The sequence below is a fragment of the Sceloporus undulatus genome, chromosome 4 (assembly GCF_019175285.1).
Source record: "Sceloporus undulatus isolate JIND9_A2432 ecotype Alabama chromosome 4, SceUnd_v1.1, whole genome shotgun sequence".
Lineage (NCBI taxonomy): Eukaryota > Metazoa > Chordata > Lepidosauria > Squamata > Phrynosomatidae > Sceloporus > Sceloporus undulatus.
Genome location: NC_056525.1, coordinates 235,445,013 through 235,466,453, shown reverse-complemented (window position 1 = coordinate 235,466,453; position 21,441 = coordinate 235,445,013). Strand labels below are relative to the sequence as shown.

The 21,441-nt window shown below is 42.2% G+C and overlaps 2 protein-coding genes across 4 annotated transcripts in view; one reads left to right on the top strand and one right to left on the bottom strand.

Moving 5' to 3' along the window:
- Positions 1 to 21,441, bottom strand: part of NSMCE2 (NSE2 (MMS21) homolog, SMC5-SMC6 complex SUMO ligase) — a 302,808-nt gene that overhangs the window by 278,864 nt on the left and 2,503 nt on the right. The window contains exons 1-2 of one of the 3 annotated variants that reach the window (XM_042465808.1): positions 15,733 to 15,754; positions 8,578 to 8,724 (exon numbers count right to left, since the gene is read on the bottom strand). In XM_042465808.1, coding sequence (XP_042321742.1) covers positions 8,578 to 8,716 — 139 coding nt within the window. In that variant the 5' untranslated portion in view covers positions 8,717 to 8,724; positions 15,733 to 15,754. Of the gene's footprint in view, positions 1 to 8,577; positions 8,725 to 9,441; positions 9,465 to 15,732; positions 15,755 to 21,441 lie in introns of those variants that run through there. The other 2 variants (XM_042465806.1, XM_042465807.1) reach the window with 2 other exon arrangements.
- WASHC5 (WASH complex subunit 5) overlaps positions 20,787 to 21,441 on the top strand; it is a 76,862-nt gene continuing 76,207 nt past the window's right edge. The window contains 2 exon segments of the mRNA XM_042464467.1: positions 20,787 to 20,920; positions 20,922 to 21,074. Coding sequence (XP_042320401.1) covers positions 20,892 to 20,920; positions 20,922 to 21,074 — 182 coding nt within the window. The 5' untranslated portion in view covers positions 20,787 to 20,891.

Sequence of the window (21,441 nt, the reverse complement as noted above, 5' to 3'; positions counted from 1 at the left end):
GGCCACATGAAAAGGCTGGTGTTAAGCCTGGGGTTACACATTAAAAATAAAGTAAGCAGAATATATGCCAAGCATCCACAGGGTGAATCTAAAATTCCTGAAGCAGAATTCCACACAAAGTACATAGGAAGCTGTTCAAATCAAGTCAGATAATTGGTTCATCTTGTCTAGCAATGCCTATGCTGACAGGCAGTGACCATCGAGAGTTTCAGGAAAGGTGAAGTTGAAAGCTTTCACAGCTGGCATCCATAGATTTTTGTGGGTTTTTCGGGGTATGTGGCCATGTTCTAGAAGAGTTTATTCCTGACATTTCACCAGCAGCTGTGGCTGGCATCTTGCCAGCCATAGTTGCTGGTGAAACATCAGGAATAAACTCTTCCAGAACATGGTCACATAGCCTGAAAAAGCCACAAACAAACCATTTCAGGAAAGGATTTTTGGAACTCAAGGGCTATTCAGACCGGCCTGAAAGGCCAGCCTGTGGGTGGAGTCACAGCACAGCATCCTGACGAAGCAGGCCCTAACTCCACCCCAGGGTGCCATGATGGCACACGTGCCACGCCAGATGGCATGCACCATCATGATGCACCTCCGGCACTGAGTCCTGATGATGCAGCACTGAAGGGGTGCCATACAGCTGCGCAGCTGTGGCTATGGTGCCCTTTGGAAGGTGCAAAAAGGAACCACTTTTTGTGGCTCTTTTTTGCGCCCTCCAGAGGCTGTATCGGGGCTGTGGCATGAGGTTGCCGCAGCCCTGATCCAGCCAGGAAAGGGGCGGCCTGTATAGTCCCTCAGTTTGGAAATGCAAAGGATTGGATGTCTTTGCAGGTAAAGCATCTGCTCTACCACTGAGACAAAGGCTTCCCCAACTTGCTTTCACACCCCTTTCCTGGCTGTAACCTCCCCATTCTCCCAAGAAACAATTTCCTCCAGACAGTCAGGGGATTGTCCAGAGGAGTGGTGAAATGGCCTTCAGGGCAAATCAATGAATGCCATGGGTCCTTGGTATCCACTTCAATTATGCAGTCTGTTGGTCCTTGGTATCCACTGGGTTTGATTCCAGGTCCTCCCATCCATGGATGCTCAAGTTCCATTAAATACAATGGCATAGTAAAATGGTGTCCCTTGTAAGAGGCAATGTAGGGCGGTTTCAGTATTGGACTATGACTCTGGAGATCAGGGTTCAATTCCCTCCTCTACCATGAAACCCACTGGGTGACCTTGGGCAAATCATATGATCTCAGCCTCAGGGGAAGGCAATGGCAAACCTCCTCTGAATGAATCTTAACAAGAAAACACCACGATACCTGCTTTAGGTCAGAAACAACTTGAAGACACTCAACAACAGCAACAACACATAAAAAGGTAAAATCAAGGCTTGCTTTTTGAAATTTATACATTTTTAAGTTATTTTCAAGCTGTGAATGCTTGAATCTGTGGATAAAGAACTCTTGGATATAGAGGGTCAACTGTATCACCTCCTTCCCAATCTCATTCCAAATACTCAATGTAAGGACACCTCCACAACATTCTCACTCCATTCACAAACTTGAGGAGCCTTCTGTTCATAAACTGACACTAGATACAACTATATCCCTAGAAACAGGTCTGCTGAACTTCCAGGCGGAGCAGGAATGGGAAGAGTCCAAAAATTACTTTCTTCCAGGGTCTGCTTGCAACTGAGCAAGCTCAGCACAGAGCACTAGAGATGATATAGCCCCAGTAGAGAAAATGGTATCAGTTTGGATTAGCATTGGTATAGCCCTATATCTCTGTCTAGGCATCAACAGGGGAAGTGTGGCCCTGCTGGTGCTCTTGGACCTCTCAGCAGCCTTCGATACCATTGACCATGGTATCCTTCTGGAACGCTTGAGAGAGCTGGGAATCGGGGGCACTGTACTCCAGCGGTTCCGTTCCTACCTCTCAGGCAGGTTCCAGATGTGATGCTGGGAGACAGTTACTCCTCTAAAAGGGAATTAAAATCTGGCATCCTTCAGGGCGCCATTATGTCTCCTATGCTGTTTAACATTTACATGAAGCCGCTGGGCGAGATCATGCGGAGACATCGGGCGGGGTGTTATCAGTATGCTGATGACACCCCAATTTGTTTCTCCATGTCTCGGACTGCTGTAGTGACTAAGGATGGCATCTGTCCTCTGAATGACTATCTGAAGTCGGTAATGGACTGGATGAGAGAAAATAGACTTAAGATGAATCTGAACAAAATGGAGGTACTCTTCATAGGTAACCCTAATCCAGGTATGGAGATACATTCACCAGTCCTGGACAGGGTCACACTTCCCCTAAAGGACTGTGTTCGCAGCTTGGGAGTTCTCCTAGATTCGTCTCTTCAGCTGACTTCTCAAATAGATGTGACGATCAGGAGTACCTGCTATCAACTTCGGCTGAGACGCCAGCTGCAACTCTACCTGGAGCTGGGGGACCTAGAAATGGTTGTACAGTCATCCCTCCATATTTGCAGCTTTGATATTTGCGGATCTGATTATTTGCGGATTTCATTAATATGTTCTCTCTAGGAATATCTAGGTCCTCCAGTGCAACTCTGTGGTCAACTTTAACTAAAAGTTGCACTGAAAGACCATTTGTAGCTACTCCAGTGCCATTCTATGGTCAGTGTATGTTGGACATTGACCACAGAGTTGCACTGGAGGACCTAGAGATTCCTAGAGAGGTGTCCTCTCAGGTAAAAACAGTGTTTTTGTTATTTGCGGTTTTTCCATATTCATGGGGTCTTGTTCCCCTAACCCTAGCAAATATGGAGGGACAACTGTACATGCACTGGTAACCTCTCGTCTCGATTTCTGCAATGCACTCTACATGGGGCTACTCTTGTGCCAGGTTCAGAAGCTTCAACTGGTTCAAAACATGGCAGTTAGACTGGTCGCGGGACAATCTAAATTCGGCCGAATAATACCTATCCTAAAATCTCTACATTGGCTGCCTATTAGCTTCTGGGCACAGTACAAGGTGTTGGTTATCATCTTTAAAGCCCTACATGGCTTGGGTCCAGTTTACTTGAGGGAACATCTCCTCCCATATAATCCTTCCGCACACTCAGGTCCTCTGGGAAGAATCTCATGCAACCAAAGAAAACCAGGTTGGTTGCGACTTCCCAAAGGACCTTCTCAGCTACTGCTCCAAAAATTTGGAATGACCTGCCAGAGCAGATCTGCCATATTACATCTCTTAAGGCTTTTAAGAAAGTGATTAAGACGGATCTCTTCCAGCAGGCCTTCCCAGACTGATCTCCTACTAGAGTAGGATTACTGCCCACCCAAAAAGTACCCTGCTCCCACTGTTATTTTAAAATGTGTTATACTATTGTTCTGTGTTAATGGTAGTTTTATTTATTTTAATTGAGGAAGGGGGAGTGTTGGGGGATTGAGGGAATATTTTGATAACTTGTTTATATAAATTGTATTTGATTTCTGTTGTTGTATTTGATTTTTGTCGATCCTCCGGAGAGGTGGGATATAAATAATAATAATAATAATAATAATAATAACAACAACAACAACAACAACAACAGTAAAAGACTGGGAACTCTGGATAATTTGCAAGAACTTCTAACTTGCAATTATTTAACAACAGCAATGACAAATTGAGCCCCACCCCTCCATCATCCCAAAATATACTGCTAAAATGGACAAAGCTTGGGTTTACGCTGAATGAATTTCTCTACAGAAGACCTGTGAGTTTCATCCAGTTTTGGTACTCTATGACAAATAAATTCCTGAGTTGTAAATTCTTAAATACGGAGCACATGTCTTTTAAACCAGGCTCCAGTTGTTGAATTCCATCACGCTAGTAAGAAACTAAGCCAATCCCATAAGACTGAAGACTGCTTTAAATAATACTTTGGGCCCTATGATCCTCAGCTCTTTAGCCTCTGGTATTTATTCAGCCCCTCTTTCAGGCTGGAATCTTGCTTCTATTTCAACTGTACTGAATTGTAAAATGTCCAACAGGGATCTAACAGCCAAACTCCTAATCACAGTAAGCTGCAGACATTCCAGAGATTGCTGTAACAGGTGAATGATTAACTGTATATGATTTGCAACATGAACTCTCAGCTGCCATCTCTTGGTTTCTTTTCCTCATAATCAGTAAAACAACAATACTGAAAAATCAGCTCACATGTGTATTACAGAAAATGTTTCTTAAAAAATAATCTACATCACAAAACTAGTTTGGGTGCAACCTTGTATTATTCCTTTTTAGGAATAATAGTACAACCGTATACATCAGGGGCCTAACTATCTTAACGGCACCAGATCCCATCTGATCTTGGAAGCTAAGAAGGGTCAGCCCTGGTTAAGTACTGGGATGGGAGATCACTGTAGGCTATATTTCAGAGGGAGGAACTGGCAGAACCAACTCTGAGTACCCCTTGCCTAAGAAAACCCTTGGAAATAAATTCATGGGGTTACCATAAGTCAACAGATAACTTGAAGGCACACACGCACATCAGGATATGTAGAGAGCCTGCATGGTGTACTGGTTAAACTAGAATGTTAGACCAGGAATCTGGAAGACAAGGGCTCAGATTTCTTCTCAGCTATCAAAACCCACTGAGTGACCCTAGGCAAGTCAATTCTCTCAGCCTTTGTTGTTAATTGCTGTCATAGCAGCTTTGACTCATGGTGACCCTATGAATGAAAGACATCCAAGACACGTTGTCATTAACAGCCCTGCTCAGATTTGCAGTCTCAGTGCTGTAGCTTCCTTGGTTAGAATCACAGAGGCATTTTACAGACTGTCCAAAAAGGGCGGCCTGCCGGCGCCGTCATTTGCTGCGTGGAGGAACCCCAGCGGCCAAACCGCGCAACTCCTCTGCACAACAAAAAAGAAGCTGCAAAATGCAGCTTCTTCTTGCGGCGCCTTTATGACGCTGCAAGGTGCCAATGGCGCACTTGCAGCGTCATAATGGTGCCGAGACGTACGGATGCTAAGCGTCTGCTACGTCAAAATGGTGGCGCCTATGCAGAATGGGCGCCACCATTTTGTACGCACTCGGCACATACTAGGGTTAGGGGCATCCGGAAAGGAAGTGCGGAATGGGCCAGTTGGAAGAGAGACCACAAAGGCCATCTAGTCCAACCCCTTGCCACGCAGGAAATTTAATCAAAACATCCCCGACAGATGGCCATCCAGCCTCTGTTTGAAGACCTCCAAGGAAGGAGACTCCACCACACTCCAAGGGAGTTTGTTCCACTGTTGAACAGCCCTTACTGTCAGGAAGTTCTCCACATCCTTTTTGAATTGTGGTGTCCAGAACTAGATACAGTATTCCAGGTGAGGCCTGACCACAGCAGAATAGAGTGGCACTATTACTTCCCTTGACACTATACTTCTATTGATGCAGCCTAAAATCGTATTGGCCTTGTTAGCTGCCGCATTGCACTGTTGACTCATGTTCAACTTGTGGTCTACTTGGACTCCTAGATCCCTTTCACACGTAGTTTCATTCAGCCAGGTGTTCCCCATCCTATATCTGTGCATTTCATTTTTCTGCCCTAAGTGCAGTACCTTACATTTCTCCCTATTGACTTTCATTTTGCTAGCTTTGGCCCAGCTTTCTAGTCTATTCAGGTCATTTTGAATTATGATCCTGTCCTCTGGGTTATTAGCTACTCCCCCTAATTTGGTGTCATCTGCAAATTTGATAAGTATGCCCCCAATTTCTCTCCAGGATGAAAAGGAGCCATTGTTGAGCACCTTTTGGGTTCAGCCAGTCAACCAATTGCCAAGAAGACCCTAGGATGGAGTTGTGATAATTCAGATTCAACTTGGCTGAGGGAATGTGCCCAGGAACACCCAGTTGGTTTCCTTGGTTGAGCACAGATTCAAAGGCCCAAAATGCATGGGCCAAATAAGGAGGCTTCTGGCTGCTTTGGGGACATGGCGTTCAAATGACACACACACACACACACACACAAAATGGCCAGAAGCCGCTTAGTGCCACGATCCAGTCCTTTGGATCGGATCAAAAAAGAGTGGATTAAATCCAACTTCAGGAGCACGCCATCCAGTTGTCGCGGTCCCTGCCCAATCGTGGCCAGAGTGGCCTCCAGCTGCTCCATCTAGACTGTCTATTCTGGGCCACACTCTGATATCCCAGAATCCTAGTCCAACACTCAACCCTCTATATGTGTAGATCCATAAAATTATATTGTGGAATGTGCCTAAGTTTACCTTGAGGCTTTTTTGATCCCTCACTATTACTGAAACTAAAAAAAGAAAATATTTTTTTAGAAACACCATAAAGTGTAATGTTCTGCATTTGAACTAGTAAAATTATTTCATATTGTTTGGGACCTCAGATACCTATGGTTTTGATGAGGCTGTGATAATAATATAGAGATTTATTTGATAAACTGATTCAAAAGCAAATAATGTATCAGGTTGATAATTCGTGTGATGGAAACAAGTTCTAAAGTCCTGAAGTATTTGGAACCAAATCTCTTGGATGAATGTATGTTTGTGGATATTAGTTTGAGCATGGGCTCCCTCTACTGTTCTATTAGAGTAGGTACTCTGTGGTTTCTTTATCTTCCCTAGCAATTAATGAAATTTGTACAGTAATTTAAAGAATTGTCTCAATTATATTATGTGAGATTTTCAGAGTTTGGACAAAGGGGTTAAGAACACCAAATCTGGTAAATGAATTCAACTGTAGACCATACTGGAATGAGATAGATGCTCTCATTGTCAGCATAGTGAATTTCCTCAACTAACCATTTTCACAGGTGACTCTCAGAAGAAGTTACTTTTTCAAATTATAATGCCAAAAATCATTCAGCCACGATGGAGTCTGGGAACTATAGTACAAAAAGGTATCCCCACCCCACTCCATGAATCTACTGGCTGAGGATTCCAGGATCTGTTACTAGAAAAAAGTAACTTTTCTCCAACCTCTTTCCTTGGTTTCCCCTCACATCCAAGCATGCTATCAAGAGAGCTGTGTACAGGGTATCTTTACCCTGGAAAACTGTCTCTGGGCTGAACCAAAACACTAAGGCAGCCATATCCTTATGGAGCTTTAGGGGGGTCAGCAAATGTGAAACCCATGCTTAACACAACCTGTGCTAAGTCTGGGCACACACTGTACTTGCTGTGAGGCTGGTTCACTCTCTTTTCAACCCTGATTTTTCACAGCAGATGGACATTTTTCTATATCTTCAGAAACTTTGCAAATGACCCAGAAAATATCAATTTTCACTGTGGATATTTTACTCTCATGTTTGATCCTCATCAGACCAGAGCAAAAGATAGTCAAGCTTTCGTGAAGCGCTTGTGTTAATATTTTATTAAATATCATGGTGATTAATGGATATAGATGATGGTTTGGCATCAGAGCAAAAACCTATTACCACATTCTGTCTTCTATGGGGAAATTATTATCCATGGTGAACAATGCCAAAAGCCTCAAATATTTTTAGACACATGTATGTTCCCTGTCCTGGGATAAAGCCAGGGTGGGGTGGCATAATGTAAGCTTTTAATCATTTCTTTGGAACTTCACACAAGTGGACTCTCTTCAATTACTCCTGTGGATTCTGCAGGCCCTGAGTTGCATCAGACCTGATGAAGGGACGTCACACAAAAGGGAATGAATGCCAATGAGTATCAGTTTGTTTTTGTTTATTTAACTTTTATTCCCCATTAAAATTATTTTGGACTTTTACAATGTGAAGTATTTTATGTACCTCAAGTGGTAATGATACCAATGAAATTAATTCCAGTTCCAGCTTGTAACACAACAAAATGTGACAATGTCAAGGGGGTGAATACAGTGGTCCCTTGGTATGCATTGTGTTTTGGTTCCAGGACCCCTCGTAGATACCAAAATCTGTGGATAGTCAAATCTCATTATTTACAATAGTGAATACAATTTACAATGATAAAATGGTGTCCCTTCTATAAAATGGCAACATCAAGGTTTTCTTTTTGATTTTTAAAAAAATATTTTCAAGTCATGGATGGTTAAATCCATGGATGAAGAATCTGTAGATATGGAGGGCCAACAGTGCTTCTATCAGGCACCATTCATACAGTAACATAACCCTTTCAAGCCCATCATAAACTGTCCTGACATCTGCGAATAATGTGCATTCTGATAAGCATTCCCCCTGCATATACCAGAGTGAAGCAGAGGGGTCTGAAGATGGAAAAAAACAGGCAGTGGAAAGTGCTAAGTGTGACCCAACCTAAATTTAAATTTTGCAACACAAAAGAAAACACAGTTATGATCACACTCGTATTTAAATCTGCTTTGTTGTTAAAAATTACAAAATTACCTCAGAGGAAAGGGAGAATGCAATTTTCATTCTGGCGTGATTTATGCAGGCAGGGAGATGACACATCGCCCTTGTCTCTTTCCCACACACTCAGCAAGGTGAGTAGTTCTCACTAGACCACAGATGGATAGCATTTATTTCTTGCCCTGAGCCATGTTTGCATTCATAGAAACTTATGGGAAGCCTTGAGAAATGACTGCAGAGAGAACAAAACTAATTCTTTAAAAATGAGAGAGAAAGGGAGAGAGAGACTCACTGTGATTTTGCACAAGGTCCAGAGCAACGTTTGTAGTGATGTCCATTCCAGTAATTATGTAGGACTGGCATTGTTTCAGAGACGAAAGGCATGTGTCCAGGCCACTGAAGGAGATCACAGGATGACCAGGCATTCTCATCCAATGTCCTGGAAAATATATTCACTTTATTATTTATTTTAGTGATATTTTATTTTATTGATATCCCACTTTTTTTCCTGACACAGGAACCAAGGTGGTTTACAAGCAGACTAAAACAACCTGATGATAAAAAAGAATTTAATATGATATTTATTTAAAACATATGTTATCATAACATATATTTAATGGTTAAAATACAACTAACTGTAACAAGTGTAAAAATAATTCATTCATTAATATCCTACCTTTCCCCCAATATGGGATCTATATTAGACCATTAGTATTAGATTAAAACAAATCAGAGTTAAAGCAATACAAAACAGTGAATTAATTATAAACAATTATAGTTCTAGAATTAATTATCTCCATATTCACAGATTTTTTTGTTGATTTGATTATTCATGCATTTGATTAATATGTTTTCTCTAGGAATATCTAGATCCTCCAGTGCAACTCTATGGTCACTGGAGGACCTGGAGATTCCTAGGGAGAGCAATTCTCTAGGGATTTGTATGTCCTCCAGCATGATTCTATGGTCAACATCCAGTAGATGTTGACCATAGAGTTGCACCAGAAGACCTAGATATTACTAGAGGTGTAAAAAAACCACTATTTTTTTAATTTGGAAAACATGAAGGGGTAGCTGTGTTGACCATTTTGTAAATTCAAACAAAAAATTATCACACAGTGATACCTTTATTGGCCAGCCGAAATGCACAATATACCTGTTGCAAGCTTTCAAAGCTCCATGGCTTCTTCATCAGGCAAGATGTTACAAACCAAAAAGGAGAAAAATTGGAGATGTTAGTAAGATGCCTGCATTTGGTTGTTTCTGTCCTTAGTTAAGATGGTATGAAGAAGCCAACACAGCTACCCCTGCATATTTTCTGGATTGTGAGATACCACATTGTAGCTGCAGCAGAGGAACCCTAAATCTTTAGGAGAAGGGCAATGGCAAACCTGCTCTGAACAAATATTGCCAAGAAAACCGCATGATAGGATTGTCTTAAGTTGGAAACATAGGCCTGTTACAGACTGCCAAAATAAAGCTGCTTTGGGTCTCTTTGGAGGTATGCTGTTTAAATGATGCATGCATCCTAAGAATCCGGAAGCTGCACCAAAGCTGCACTCCAGTGCTTAGGAATGGAGCGTGGCTTTGGCGCGACCTCTGGACTCTTAGGACCCATGCATCATTTAAATAGCATACCTCCAAAGAGACCTGAAGCAGCTTTATTTTGGCAGTCTGTAACAGGCCTTAGGGTCGTAAAATGTTGGAAATAACTTGAAGGCACACAACAACAAGGTGATCAATATATTATATTGACAACTAAAAAGATACAAACATATCTACTCATCTCTACCAATAACTGTTGCCCCTGTAAGTAAAATGAGGCACACAGAACCCCACATTGCTGAGAGAGTCCCCAATGCAACATGAAATGTGAAATTCAAGAGTACAATTATCTATCATACTTCTTGGATGTGGGATGCCTGCCTTCAGAAGCATTCAGAAGGCTCTCCATTTGTTTGTTTCACATTTAATCTTGCTTTTCACAAGCTGTCAGCTTTGGATTCCTAACAAGCTCAGTGTTTATGCTCTGCTGATACAATCTGTGATGATGTTTCAAAATAACACTGTATTTAAAAACAATGACTGTAATAAGCTTTATGTTTTCTAATCAGTTTATTAAACGGAGATGTTAAGCTACTTTCCATTGCTACTTGAAGCTTTTCTCCTCTTCTGTTTTAAGATGCTCTGAAACCCTTTGGATTTGACTATGAAATAGTCAATAAAGACCGAATGGACCATGAATGTTGAGTAAGAGGTGTTGAGAGGGTGATCAATTCAGTAGTATTTTTCCAGTGGGTTACAGCAACAGGTATTACATTAAACTGGCCTACTCTCTGGGCAACAAAAGAACTCTTTGGACATAAATCAAGCCTACTATGCAAAGTGAACAGAAAGAAAATGAACTCTCAGCTATATAACTGGAGGAAATTTTTAAGTAGTTCTAATGCAACTTGAAATATACACATTTGGCTACAAATGGTAAGCAAAAAATGACTGCTAGTTAGCGTACTTTATTATGTTAAATGTGCTATGAACATTAAGATACACTGGCTGCATCCACATTGAAGACATAATCCAGTTTGACTCTACTTTCACTGCCATGGCTCAATGCTATGGAAATCTGTGAATTGTAGTTTTTTGTAGCATCAAAACTGTCTGACAATGAAGACTATATCTCGCACAAAACTACAAACCCCAAAATTCCATAGCATTGAACAGGAGCAGTTAAAGCAGTGTCAAACCGGATAATTGCAGCAGTGCGGATACAGCCTTTGTCTACTTAAAACTACAGAAAGCATTTGACCAAATAACTAATCAGAACTGCCCACCTTTTCCATCCTGCCTCAAGTCTGGGATTTGGTTCCAGGACCCCCATAGATACCAAAATCCCTGGATGCTCAAGTCTCATTGTATATAATGGAGTAGTAAAATGGTGGCCCTCATATAGAACAGCAAAATCAAAGTTTGTTTTTTGGCATTTTTGTGTTGTTGTTGTTGTTATTATTATTATTATTATTATTATTATTATTATTATTATTTATGAATGAATTTGTGTATGAATATTTGTGAACTGTGGTTGGCTGAATCCATGGATGCAGAATTCATGGATATGGGGGGCCCACTATATTTCAGTCAATAAAGCAGATATATTCCTAGGGATTGCTTCTTTAACAGAAAATTTGGTACCAGAGGTAGAGATAACATGGGAAGAATAGGGATGGACTCCTTCACCACTAAAAAGAAGTGTAGTTCAACTTATTTTTTTAAATTCAAAATTCAGATGTGAAGAAAATCCCATAGGGTCCTGCCATAGAAAACCTGTCTTAGGGTCACCATAAGGCAGAAATGACATGGAAAGCACACAGCAACAACAGGAGCTCTGTGGACAGGTCACACAGCATGCTGCCGCTGTGACACACTGGCCATCCTGTCCATAGAGCTCCTGCAGGTACAGAAGACATAGCTCCAGGGATAGGCCAGCTGTACTGATGTGGCCTTGGCCAAGCTGGCTCAAGCAAATGATGCCACATCGGGTGCAGCGTGGAGCATGCAGCTGCCATTGTGGCCAATATGGGGGCATTTCTGGAGCAAAATGCTCTTGACTGGCCTTGGACCTACAACCAGTGTAGATAAGACACAAAAGAGATGTAGGAATGGTACTTAGAATCATATTATCATAGAGTAGGAAGAGACCACAAGGGCCATGCAGGAATTCACAATCAAAGCACCTCTGACAGATGGCCATCCAGCCTCTGTTTAAAGACCAAGAAGGAGACTACACCACTCTCCGAAGGAGTGTCTTCCACTGATGCAGCCTAAAGTCACATTGCCCTTTTTAGCTGCCGCATCACATTGTTGACTCATGTTCAACTTATGGTATACTAGGATTCCTAGAACCTTTTCACATGTAGTCTCATTCAGCCAAGTTTCCTTCATCCCATATCTATGCATTTCATTTTTCCACCCTAAGTGGAGTACTTTACATTTGTCCTTGTTGAAATTCATATTGTTAGTTTTGCTCCATCTTCAGTTTGACATCCCTTCAAATATTTAAACAGGGCTATCATATCACCTCTTAATTGCATCTTCTCCAGGCTGAACATGTTCCCTAAGTCTCTCCTTATAGGACATGTTTTTGAGACCTTTCACCATTTTGGCCCTCCTCTGGACACACTTCAGATTCTCAACATCCTTTTTGAATTGTGGTGCCCAGAACTGGACACAGGTGAGGTCTGACCAAAGCAGAATAGATTGGTACTATTACTTCCCTTGATCTGGACACTATACTACTATTGATGCAAGCAAGAATCGCGTTGGCTTTCTTGGCCGCCACATCACACTGCTGACCCATGTCCAGCTTGTTTCACTGCTTCCTGTACTGACCCTCTGACTTACTCTGTTGCTTTCCCTCTGTAAAAGTCAAAATGTAAGCTTCTAGGCGAGACAACATGTGCTGGTTAATAAATAATAATAATAATAATAATAGTTGTTGTTGTTATTATATTATTATTTATATATTTACCCACCTCCCATGAGTGAGGAGGGGAACAACAACAATTAAAACACACACCCATCAGTTAAAGACGGTACAAAATGAGACAAATAAGATATATACACAAAAAATCCACATTTAAAATGTGAGTGTGTGTCACACAGGGCACAGAGAGCTGAACAAGCACTATACGGTATTACAATTTTACAAATTGATTACAATTTGTTTACAGTGATATATGAATAGCTGTATTGTATTGTGTGGGTGTGTGTGTGTCTGTGTCCTGTGGTATCTAACATGGTTGACATGGTTGTGTGCTTTCAATAGCCTGTCGCCTGATGAGATCCCAAGAGTTTCATATGTTTTTCTTAAACAAGGAAAAGTCAGAGGTGAACTGTACAGTTCCTTCCCTGAAATATAGCCTACAGCACTTGGTATTCATTGGTGGTCTCCCATTCAAGTATAACAGTGACCTGCTCACTTGTAAGATCAACAGGATTGGTGCCTTTATGGTATCTAACATGTAATGTTGTGTGTGCCTTCAGTTGCAGCCCAAAGTTGGTCCTATCACGGGGTTTTCTTGGCAGATATTTTCAGAGGAGTTTGGTGTCCTGCTTTCCTCTGAGGGTGAGAGAATGCATTTGCCCAGGTCACTCAGTGGTTCATGGCCCAGCAATATTGAACCCTGGACCAACAATCAAAACTACTAAACCACGCTGTCTCTCCACATGTTAAGTGTAACTGTTAAGTTTGCTAATATTATTATTTTAATCAATGGTAATATTAAATATATGTTAATATATATAATAATAGATGTTAATATCTATAGTAAAATAATATATTATCATATGAGTTTAGGATGTTCAGACTCTTGTGTTTTAAATTCATTTTGGTCTTTGATTATTCAGTCACCCCTCCCTTCTCGCGACTAGGATTCGCTCTTGAATATGCACAGAGGAGTGACCTCCACTATTTAGTGGGGGCGCGTCCCTATGGTGGCATGCCCCATGTGGCACTTGCGGAAACGCACCCCATTCAAACCTTGGGGCTTGAATAGACGCGAGTCTCCGTTGTCAGGGGGGGGCAAGGACAGATCCCCCATTCAACGGAGGCTAACGGTATATGTGTGAATATTCTGTACTGCACTTTGGTTGGAAAGGGCATTATAAATAACTTGTTATTGTTGTTGTTATTTATTTGTACCCCACCGTTCTCAAGACAAACATCCCAGGGCTTGAACATAAAACACTACATACAAACTAAACTACTACGACTGTATGCAGAACCAGGTCTAGTTGATCAGGATATAAATACATGTTGATTTACAAAATATTGGGACCAGAAGCATTGTTGGGATTGTTTTTATTTATTTTAAGGAATATTTTGCATATGCATAATGAGATATTGGAGATGGAACCCAAGTCTACACTGAAATTCATTCATGTTTTGGTATACACCTTAATGCACTATGTAATAAATATTTAAACATTTTGTGCACAAAACAAGGTTTGTGTACACTAACCATCAGAAAGCAATGGTGGCATTATCTCGCAGCCACCAATGGCACACCAACTGGGGGACTTTTTGGATTGTGGACTTGCAGATAACCTGTAATATACATCATCATCACTCTAAAAACCACTACACACACAACTCCTGCTCTACACCGGTTGAGTCCTCCATTATCCTGAATTCCAAAATACACCACATTCAAAATTGTCCCTGAGATGGGGACACATTTGCTTTCTGAGGTTCAAAAAACTTAGTTTTCTGCAGGCTTTCTGAGTTATGTGGCCACGTTCTGGAAGAATTTACTCATGACGTTTTGCCGCATCTGTCGGTGGCATCTCAGAATGCTGGCATGGGAGTGAATGGGGTATATTTATATACATACATACACACACACACACACACACACACACTGTGTAATACTCATGTATAAGTCTAGATGGTCCGTCAAAAAAAAGTTGACCATAAAAACTGGGGTAGACTATCCCAAGTCAGTGTAAGTAGTGTATTTTAACTTCTCCTTTCTAGAGTGGCAAAATGTATGAGCTAGTTTCATCATCCTGGAAGCAGGCAAAAGAAGTACGAACCCCCCGCCTACCTTTCCAGCATGAATTGTGCTTCGTGGCCTTTTTGAATGTTTCTGTGAGAAATGGCAGTATGGCACCTCTTTGGTGCTTCCCCCAATTTAAGAAAAATGGAGGACCTTAAATGTCCTACATTTTGGGCTAAATTTTATCCTAAGATTGTCCTATATTTGGTCTCAATTTTATCTACTTGTCCCGTTTTTAGTAGAGAATTATGGCACCCTACATGTGGAGGGGCAGCGCTTCCATAGATGCCCCTCGACATGATTGAGGGCGTCAAATGGCAGCGCCCTGTATAGTGGGTGCTATTTTGGACGCAATGGAGGTTAGCGCCCACACATTGCGACGTCAGGATGTATTTTGCGAGTGTGCCATTGCACACTGCGGCATCACAAGGGCACCACAAAAAGAAGACCCATTTTGCTGGTTCTTTGCTGCGCGAGGAAGCAGGCACAGTTTGTCCGCTGCAGCGTTGTCGCACGGCAAAACAAGGCGTGGCAGACCGCCTGTTTTGTGCAGTCTGTACCCCCATTTGTCCTTTACATCCTTTGTTGTATGCCCCTAAATTGTATCCTCACTATCCATGAGTCCATATCAAACCATAATTTTGGCCCCCATGCTTGCCCTTGACTTATAGTGGAGAACAATGGTACTGGTGTGACTCTTGGTTGGGAGAAGTGATTTACAATGTTGAATCGTGTGTTGGCTCTGTTGTTGAACAGGAGGATGTGTGTAGTGCATGGTGTCTATTTAATAGCAATCCATTGTCTTGCGGGGACAACCCCATGATCGCCTGAGTAGAGTTCATTTGCATGCGCTGAGACTTGATTTTGGTGTTTTCTTCCCCCAACATTTGTACTTCCATGTCACCATTCTCGGAGATGCCAGCCACAGACGCAGGCGAAACGTCAGGAATAAATGCTTCCGGAACTGGTCTCTCCATCAGAACTGATCATTTGGATTCCAACACAGAAATAAATGTAGATGTATCTATGTGAAACCAATAAAAATAAAATTGAGTTTAAGACTTTGATAGGCCCCACACAATAAAAGACTGGAATGTTTTTTTATAATACACACACACACACCATATTCCCTTGTGAAGAGCGTTTTGGTCTCCAGGCCCCAGATAAGACGGTTACCTGTTTTTTAACCTTTCAACCCTTTTATAATGTTGCCAAGAATACAGACGCAAAGTTATGTTTAGTTTAGGATAAAAGAAGAGCTAGCACAAGTTGTAACAATTTTTGGGCGTACAAGCCTCAAAGCAAGAGCGCGCGGGTACTTTTCACACAGAGGCACTTACTGGCGCTGAAATCGGTGGCTAAACGCTTCAGAAGCGCGGAGGTGGAAAGCCGGTCGCGCTGCTGAAGCGTCATTGAGGCGTCCCACTCCTCTCCTGTCAACAAAGCATTCGCGGAGCAGCATTTCTTTTATAACAGGCAGGAACTTGCAAAATTGAAAGAAATGGCTGCTCCGTAAACGTTTCATCGACAGGACGAGGCGAGGGGACGCCATTCTCCCTCCCCCCCTTTTTTTATTTGTGGGATTATTGGGAAGTCAACACTCTCTCAGCTTCAGAAGAAAGCAAAGGCAAAACCTGCCTCTGAATAAACCTTGCAAAGAAAACCTGTGGTGACTTGGGGTCGCCATAAACGTCAAAAATGAGTTGAAGGCCCACAGCAAAAAACAAGGCTGCTGTTGTTGTCATTGTCATCGTTGTGTTCTTCAAATCACTTTTTAACTTATCGTGACCCTATTCAATTCAGAGTTTTTCTTGCCAAGTTTCTGCAGGGTTCTCGTTCTTCTTTTTTTTGCCATGTCCAGGATGACCGTCCTCCTTTTCGTCAGAAAAGCGTCCTACATTTCAGCCTCCGGTCCAAGAGGATTCGGCAAACGTCTCCATTCTGAGCGGACTAAGAAGCATGAATTTTTTTCTAAATAGCATGTTTCTTAGCTTTTGTTTGGTCCATTTATATTAGAATGTCTTACAGATTTGGGAATTTCGTTTGCTGTGGCACCAGAGCTTTCGCGAGAGGGAAGGATAAAGGTCTCATAAAACACAACTCCCATCATTCCACAGCACTGAAACCAATGCGTTAAAGCAGTGTCAGCCTGGTTGTTTCTGCAGTGCGGATGCAACCAAGCAAAGTTTACCAACAAAGGCTGCATCTGCACACCAGAAATACAGTAATCCAGTTAACTGATTTTTTTCTGTCAGAGAGGCTCTGATGCCAAAAAGACAAACTACAATTCCCCCGGATTCCCTAGCTTCTGAGCCAGGGCAGTTAAAGCAGCTCAAACTGGATCATTCCTGCAGTGTGTTTTAGAGCGATGGCAGTTAAAGTGGTGTCAAAGAGTGCGTTATTTCGGCAGTGTGGACACGACACTTCCCTAAATTTAATGGTGGCCCTTTAAGGAATGATTTTCTTTGTTTGTGGACTTCATTTCCCAGAAGCCCTCAGCCAGGTTTGGCCATATGGTGGGGATTTCTGGGAGCTGAAGTCCCCCAAAATAAATCCTCTTTTAAAAGAGCACAACAGTTTTGGAGACCTAACAAAAGTCTGCACCACAATTGGAGAATAAACCCGCTTTGGTACCACTTTAACTATTTATCTAGCTCTTTGCTATGGAATTCTGGGAGTTGGAGTTGTTGTCGGCCCCACAACAAACTCCAACTCCCAGAAGTCCATAGCAAAGAGCATAACAGAGTTAAAGCGGTACCAAAGCGGGTTTGTTTCCCCAATGTGGAGGACAACCAAAGCCTAGTGCAAGAGCAGCAGCAGGAGGAGAAGGGTCTTACCTTGTTGGCCCTTTGGGTCTCTTTTTTGATTTCCTTTCTCTCTCCCCCAATTGAATTAGCAAGCAGTTGGCCCATTGGCTACAGACGCAGACAGCCAAGGAAGGAAGCCGAGGGAAGGAGGAGGAGCAGGGAAAGGGGCTGGGGCTTCATGGTCATCATCATCATCCGGCGCCCATCCACATGACATGCTCCTCATGTGACAGAGAAGGAGGAGGAGGAGGCTGGCCAAGGATCCCAGGCCCACCATGGCTGCCTCTGGGCTCTGCCCCAGCCTCTGCTGCTCCCCTCCAGGGGCCATGCCCACGCCAGTAAGGCCCCCCTGCTTCTCCTGCTTCTTTCCTAGGGATGGGGAAATGAGGGGGGGAGAATTGGGTTTGAGGGGGAAGGAAGGAAGGAAGGAGAAAGAGGGAGAGGAAGAAGGGGAGAGAGGGAAAGAAAGAAAGAGAGAGAAAGAATGAAAGAAAGAGAAGAAAGGAAGGAAGGAGGTAAAAAGAAAAAAGAGCGAGAGAAGGAAAGGGAGAGACAAAGAGAAAGAAAGAAGGAAGGAAAGAGAGAGAGAGAGAAATTGAAAGAAAACACACTGTAGAAGTAATCCAGTTTGAGACCATTTTAACTGCCCAGGCTCAGTGCTAGGAAATCCTGGGAACCGTGGTTTATTGTGTGGCCCCAGAGTTTCTCTGGCAGAGAAGGCTAAATGTCTCACAAAACTACAGTTCCCAGAATTCCCTAGCATTGAGCCAGGGCAGTGACAGCGGTCTCAATTCCTGCAGTGAGTTTCGGCACCTCCTTGCAGAAGGGGAGCATTTGCACTGTCAAGATCATGCAATTTGACGCTGCTTTAACTGCCATGTCTCAGTGCTGTGCAGTTTTGGGATATGTAGGTTTTGTGAGGCATGTTTAGCCTTCTGTCTCTGCCAGGGTGCATCTCCACTGCACACAATGTGTACACTGTACACAATATCTCACAAAACTGCAGTTCTGGGAGTTGTAGGTTTGTGAGGTATATAGCCTTCTGTCTCAGGGTGCATCTACACTTTAGACATAATGCAGTTTGACACTGCTTTATCTGCCATGGCTCCGTGCTGAGTTCACTGACAAGCAGTATACAATTGTAAATGTTATTGCTATTGCTATGCAGTTCTGGGATTTGTAGGTTTTGTGAAGGTGATTTGATTATGATTATGTTCTTATATCCCCCTTTCTCCCTACACGACCTTTTGTCTCTCCGCAGGGTGGGATCTACATGTAGGGATCATGGCAGTTTTGACGCCACTTTATGGCCATGGGGGAAAGGGGAAAGGGAAAAATATTGGGCAAAAACTAGGCCGGAACTGAAAGTGGAAGGCGAAGTGCGTCAGGCTGCAGAGTCTGATTGGGGAAGTAGTAACAACACTGAGGATGTATCTTCCAGGCACACATGCTTAAAACAGGTTTGGAATGTGCAGCCACCAGATGTTTTCGGACTGCAAATCCAACATTTCCCACACCTGGCTGGGGGCGGCTGGGAACTGCATCCAACAATATCTGAAGGCAAGAAACAGTTGTGTCGTAGCAGTTTGAGCGTTGGCTGTGGCTCTGGAGAAGGGTTAATCACACTCACTATTAAATCCACTTGGGCAAGTCACAACGGCTTCAGCCAGCTCAGAGGATGGCATGGCAAACATGCTCGGAAGAACTTGCCACAAAATCCCCTATAGGTTTCGGAAACGACTGAAGGCAGCCAACAACAAACATTCTGGCTTTATTTTACTGCTTCTTGAAGGAGCCGTGAAGTGCTCTGAAAGCTTGCATCATGGATTTGTCCATTTCTTGGCCCCATAAAGGTATCACATGTTTGGGGGGTTTTGGATTTTGGATTTTTCTTCACAGTAATCTGCCAATAGCTCACTGTGTCTACTCAGTTTAAGATATGAAAATGAGCCAGAACAAATAACCAAGGTTTATTTATTTATTGAATTTATATCCCCCGCCTTTCTCCCATAAATGGACAAAGGGGCCAAAGGAGCAATCATAGCTGAAATGCCGACCCTAGATGAGGAAGCAGCATGCCGAAGTGGTATGGTTCCCCACGTAAAGACTTTATCCCAAAGACAGCTGCCTTTTGGATTCTTGGAGTTACGTATTTTTCAGACACTTTATTTTTCAGGCAATAGTCTGGGATCTAGCTGGTTATTTTTGATTCCCTGCTTAATGTTGGATCAGCTCATTTGTGAATTTGTGGCAAAATGGAGCTTCCCACTTATAGGACACACCCTCGGCAACATACGACAGCTTTGTGCTTGGTAGTATTGTACTTGCAGAAAAACAACATACAAAGTCAAGGAAAGAAGCTGTTGCACTGTTGATATCCCCACAAGTATATCTGTTTCTTACAGCTTAAAACATTTTTCACACACGTGTGGAAGTGCAAGTATCAGCAGATACCTAATAAATTGCAGTAGTTTGTGTTTGCTTTTTGTAGACATTCAAGTCATTTCGACTTATGAGGATCCTGTGGTGGATCTATCACAGGGTTTTCTTTGCAAGATTTATTCAGAGAGGGTTGCTTTTGCCTTCCTCTGTGGCTGAAGAGTGTCCACTTGCCCAAGGGGGTTTCCATGACCAAGCAGGGATTTGTACCCTGTTCTCCTGAGTGATGGCATTAGTGATCAAACCATACAACCAAACCTAAGCATAACAGTCCAGTTGCCTACCTCTTTATTCCAGAATTTAGAAAAAGTTACTTCCAGTTGTCGCCCCTAGCCAGCAGGGTCCCTGGACACATTGGTGGGGGGTCCTAAAATATCAGCTGAAAAATAACTTTTCAAATCGCTGTTTCGATCCCAATGCTCTATTTACTTTCAGTGGATGCCTAAGCATGTTTTGTACAGAAGAATGGATTACTGTTACATCCCCAACGTAAGAAGTAATGTTTTGTTTTATATTAATGGTGGGAATCTTCAGTGAAATGTATAGGATGAAAACTCTTTTAAGAATATTAAAATTGTGATATTCAGAACTAGCTTTTTTTTTTTAAAAGTAAAAACTAGTTGGCAAAACCAAATATGTTGGAGAAAGAGAAATCAAGAATACAGAGTGTCAAAATATATTCGTGTTCTTGATGTTTTCAGATATGTAAGAGGGATCAGCAATGCATCTCTCATCAGATAACTCAAAGAGTGAAAAAACAGACTTGAACTGAAAAGGGCATTTTTGAACCCTTGCCATCCTTCACCATGCTGGACTTCCTAGCTGAAAATATCATTGGGCAGGGCAGTTCTGAGGAGGTGCTCTTGTGGAAATGCAATCATTGCAGAATTTCTGAGAATGTCAGAATTCATTCCAAGTGTGTTCCGACTCAAAGACAAAGCTGACCCAACGAAATATTGTTTATATCATATTGATTCAGCTATTTCAAGGTAACATTCTTTAAACTTTTTTTCCGCTATAGTGAATTGTTGTTTTTTTTATATGATTGAAATGAACCTTATTGAAAGAGTCATCAATTAAAATAATTTAGCCTTGTTGCTTAGTTTATTAATTTTCTCTGTTTCTAATGTTCATGCTCTGTCACAAGCTATACCATTTATGTGCAAGAAAGAGAGGAAGCTAAGAGATACCCAAACTTTTTGTACATTCTACTCTCAACCACTGAATGCAGTGGCTGGATTCCTGTTGGTTTCTTATGTCGTCAGTGAGTTAATGTACTCATACTATGGGAACTGCTACTAGAATGGATTAGCCCCTGCAGGCTTGTGAAAGAGATTGTCACAGTTGGTAGATATT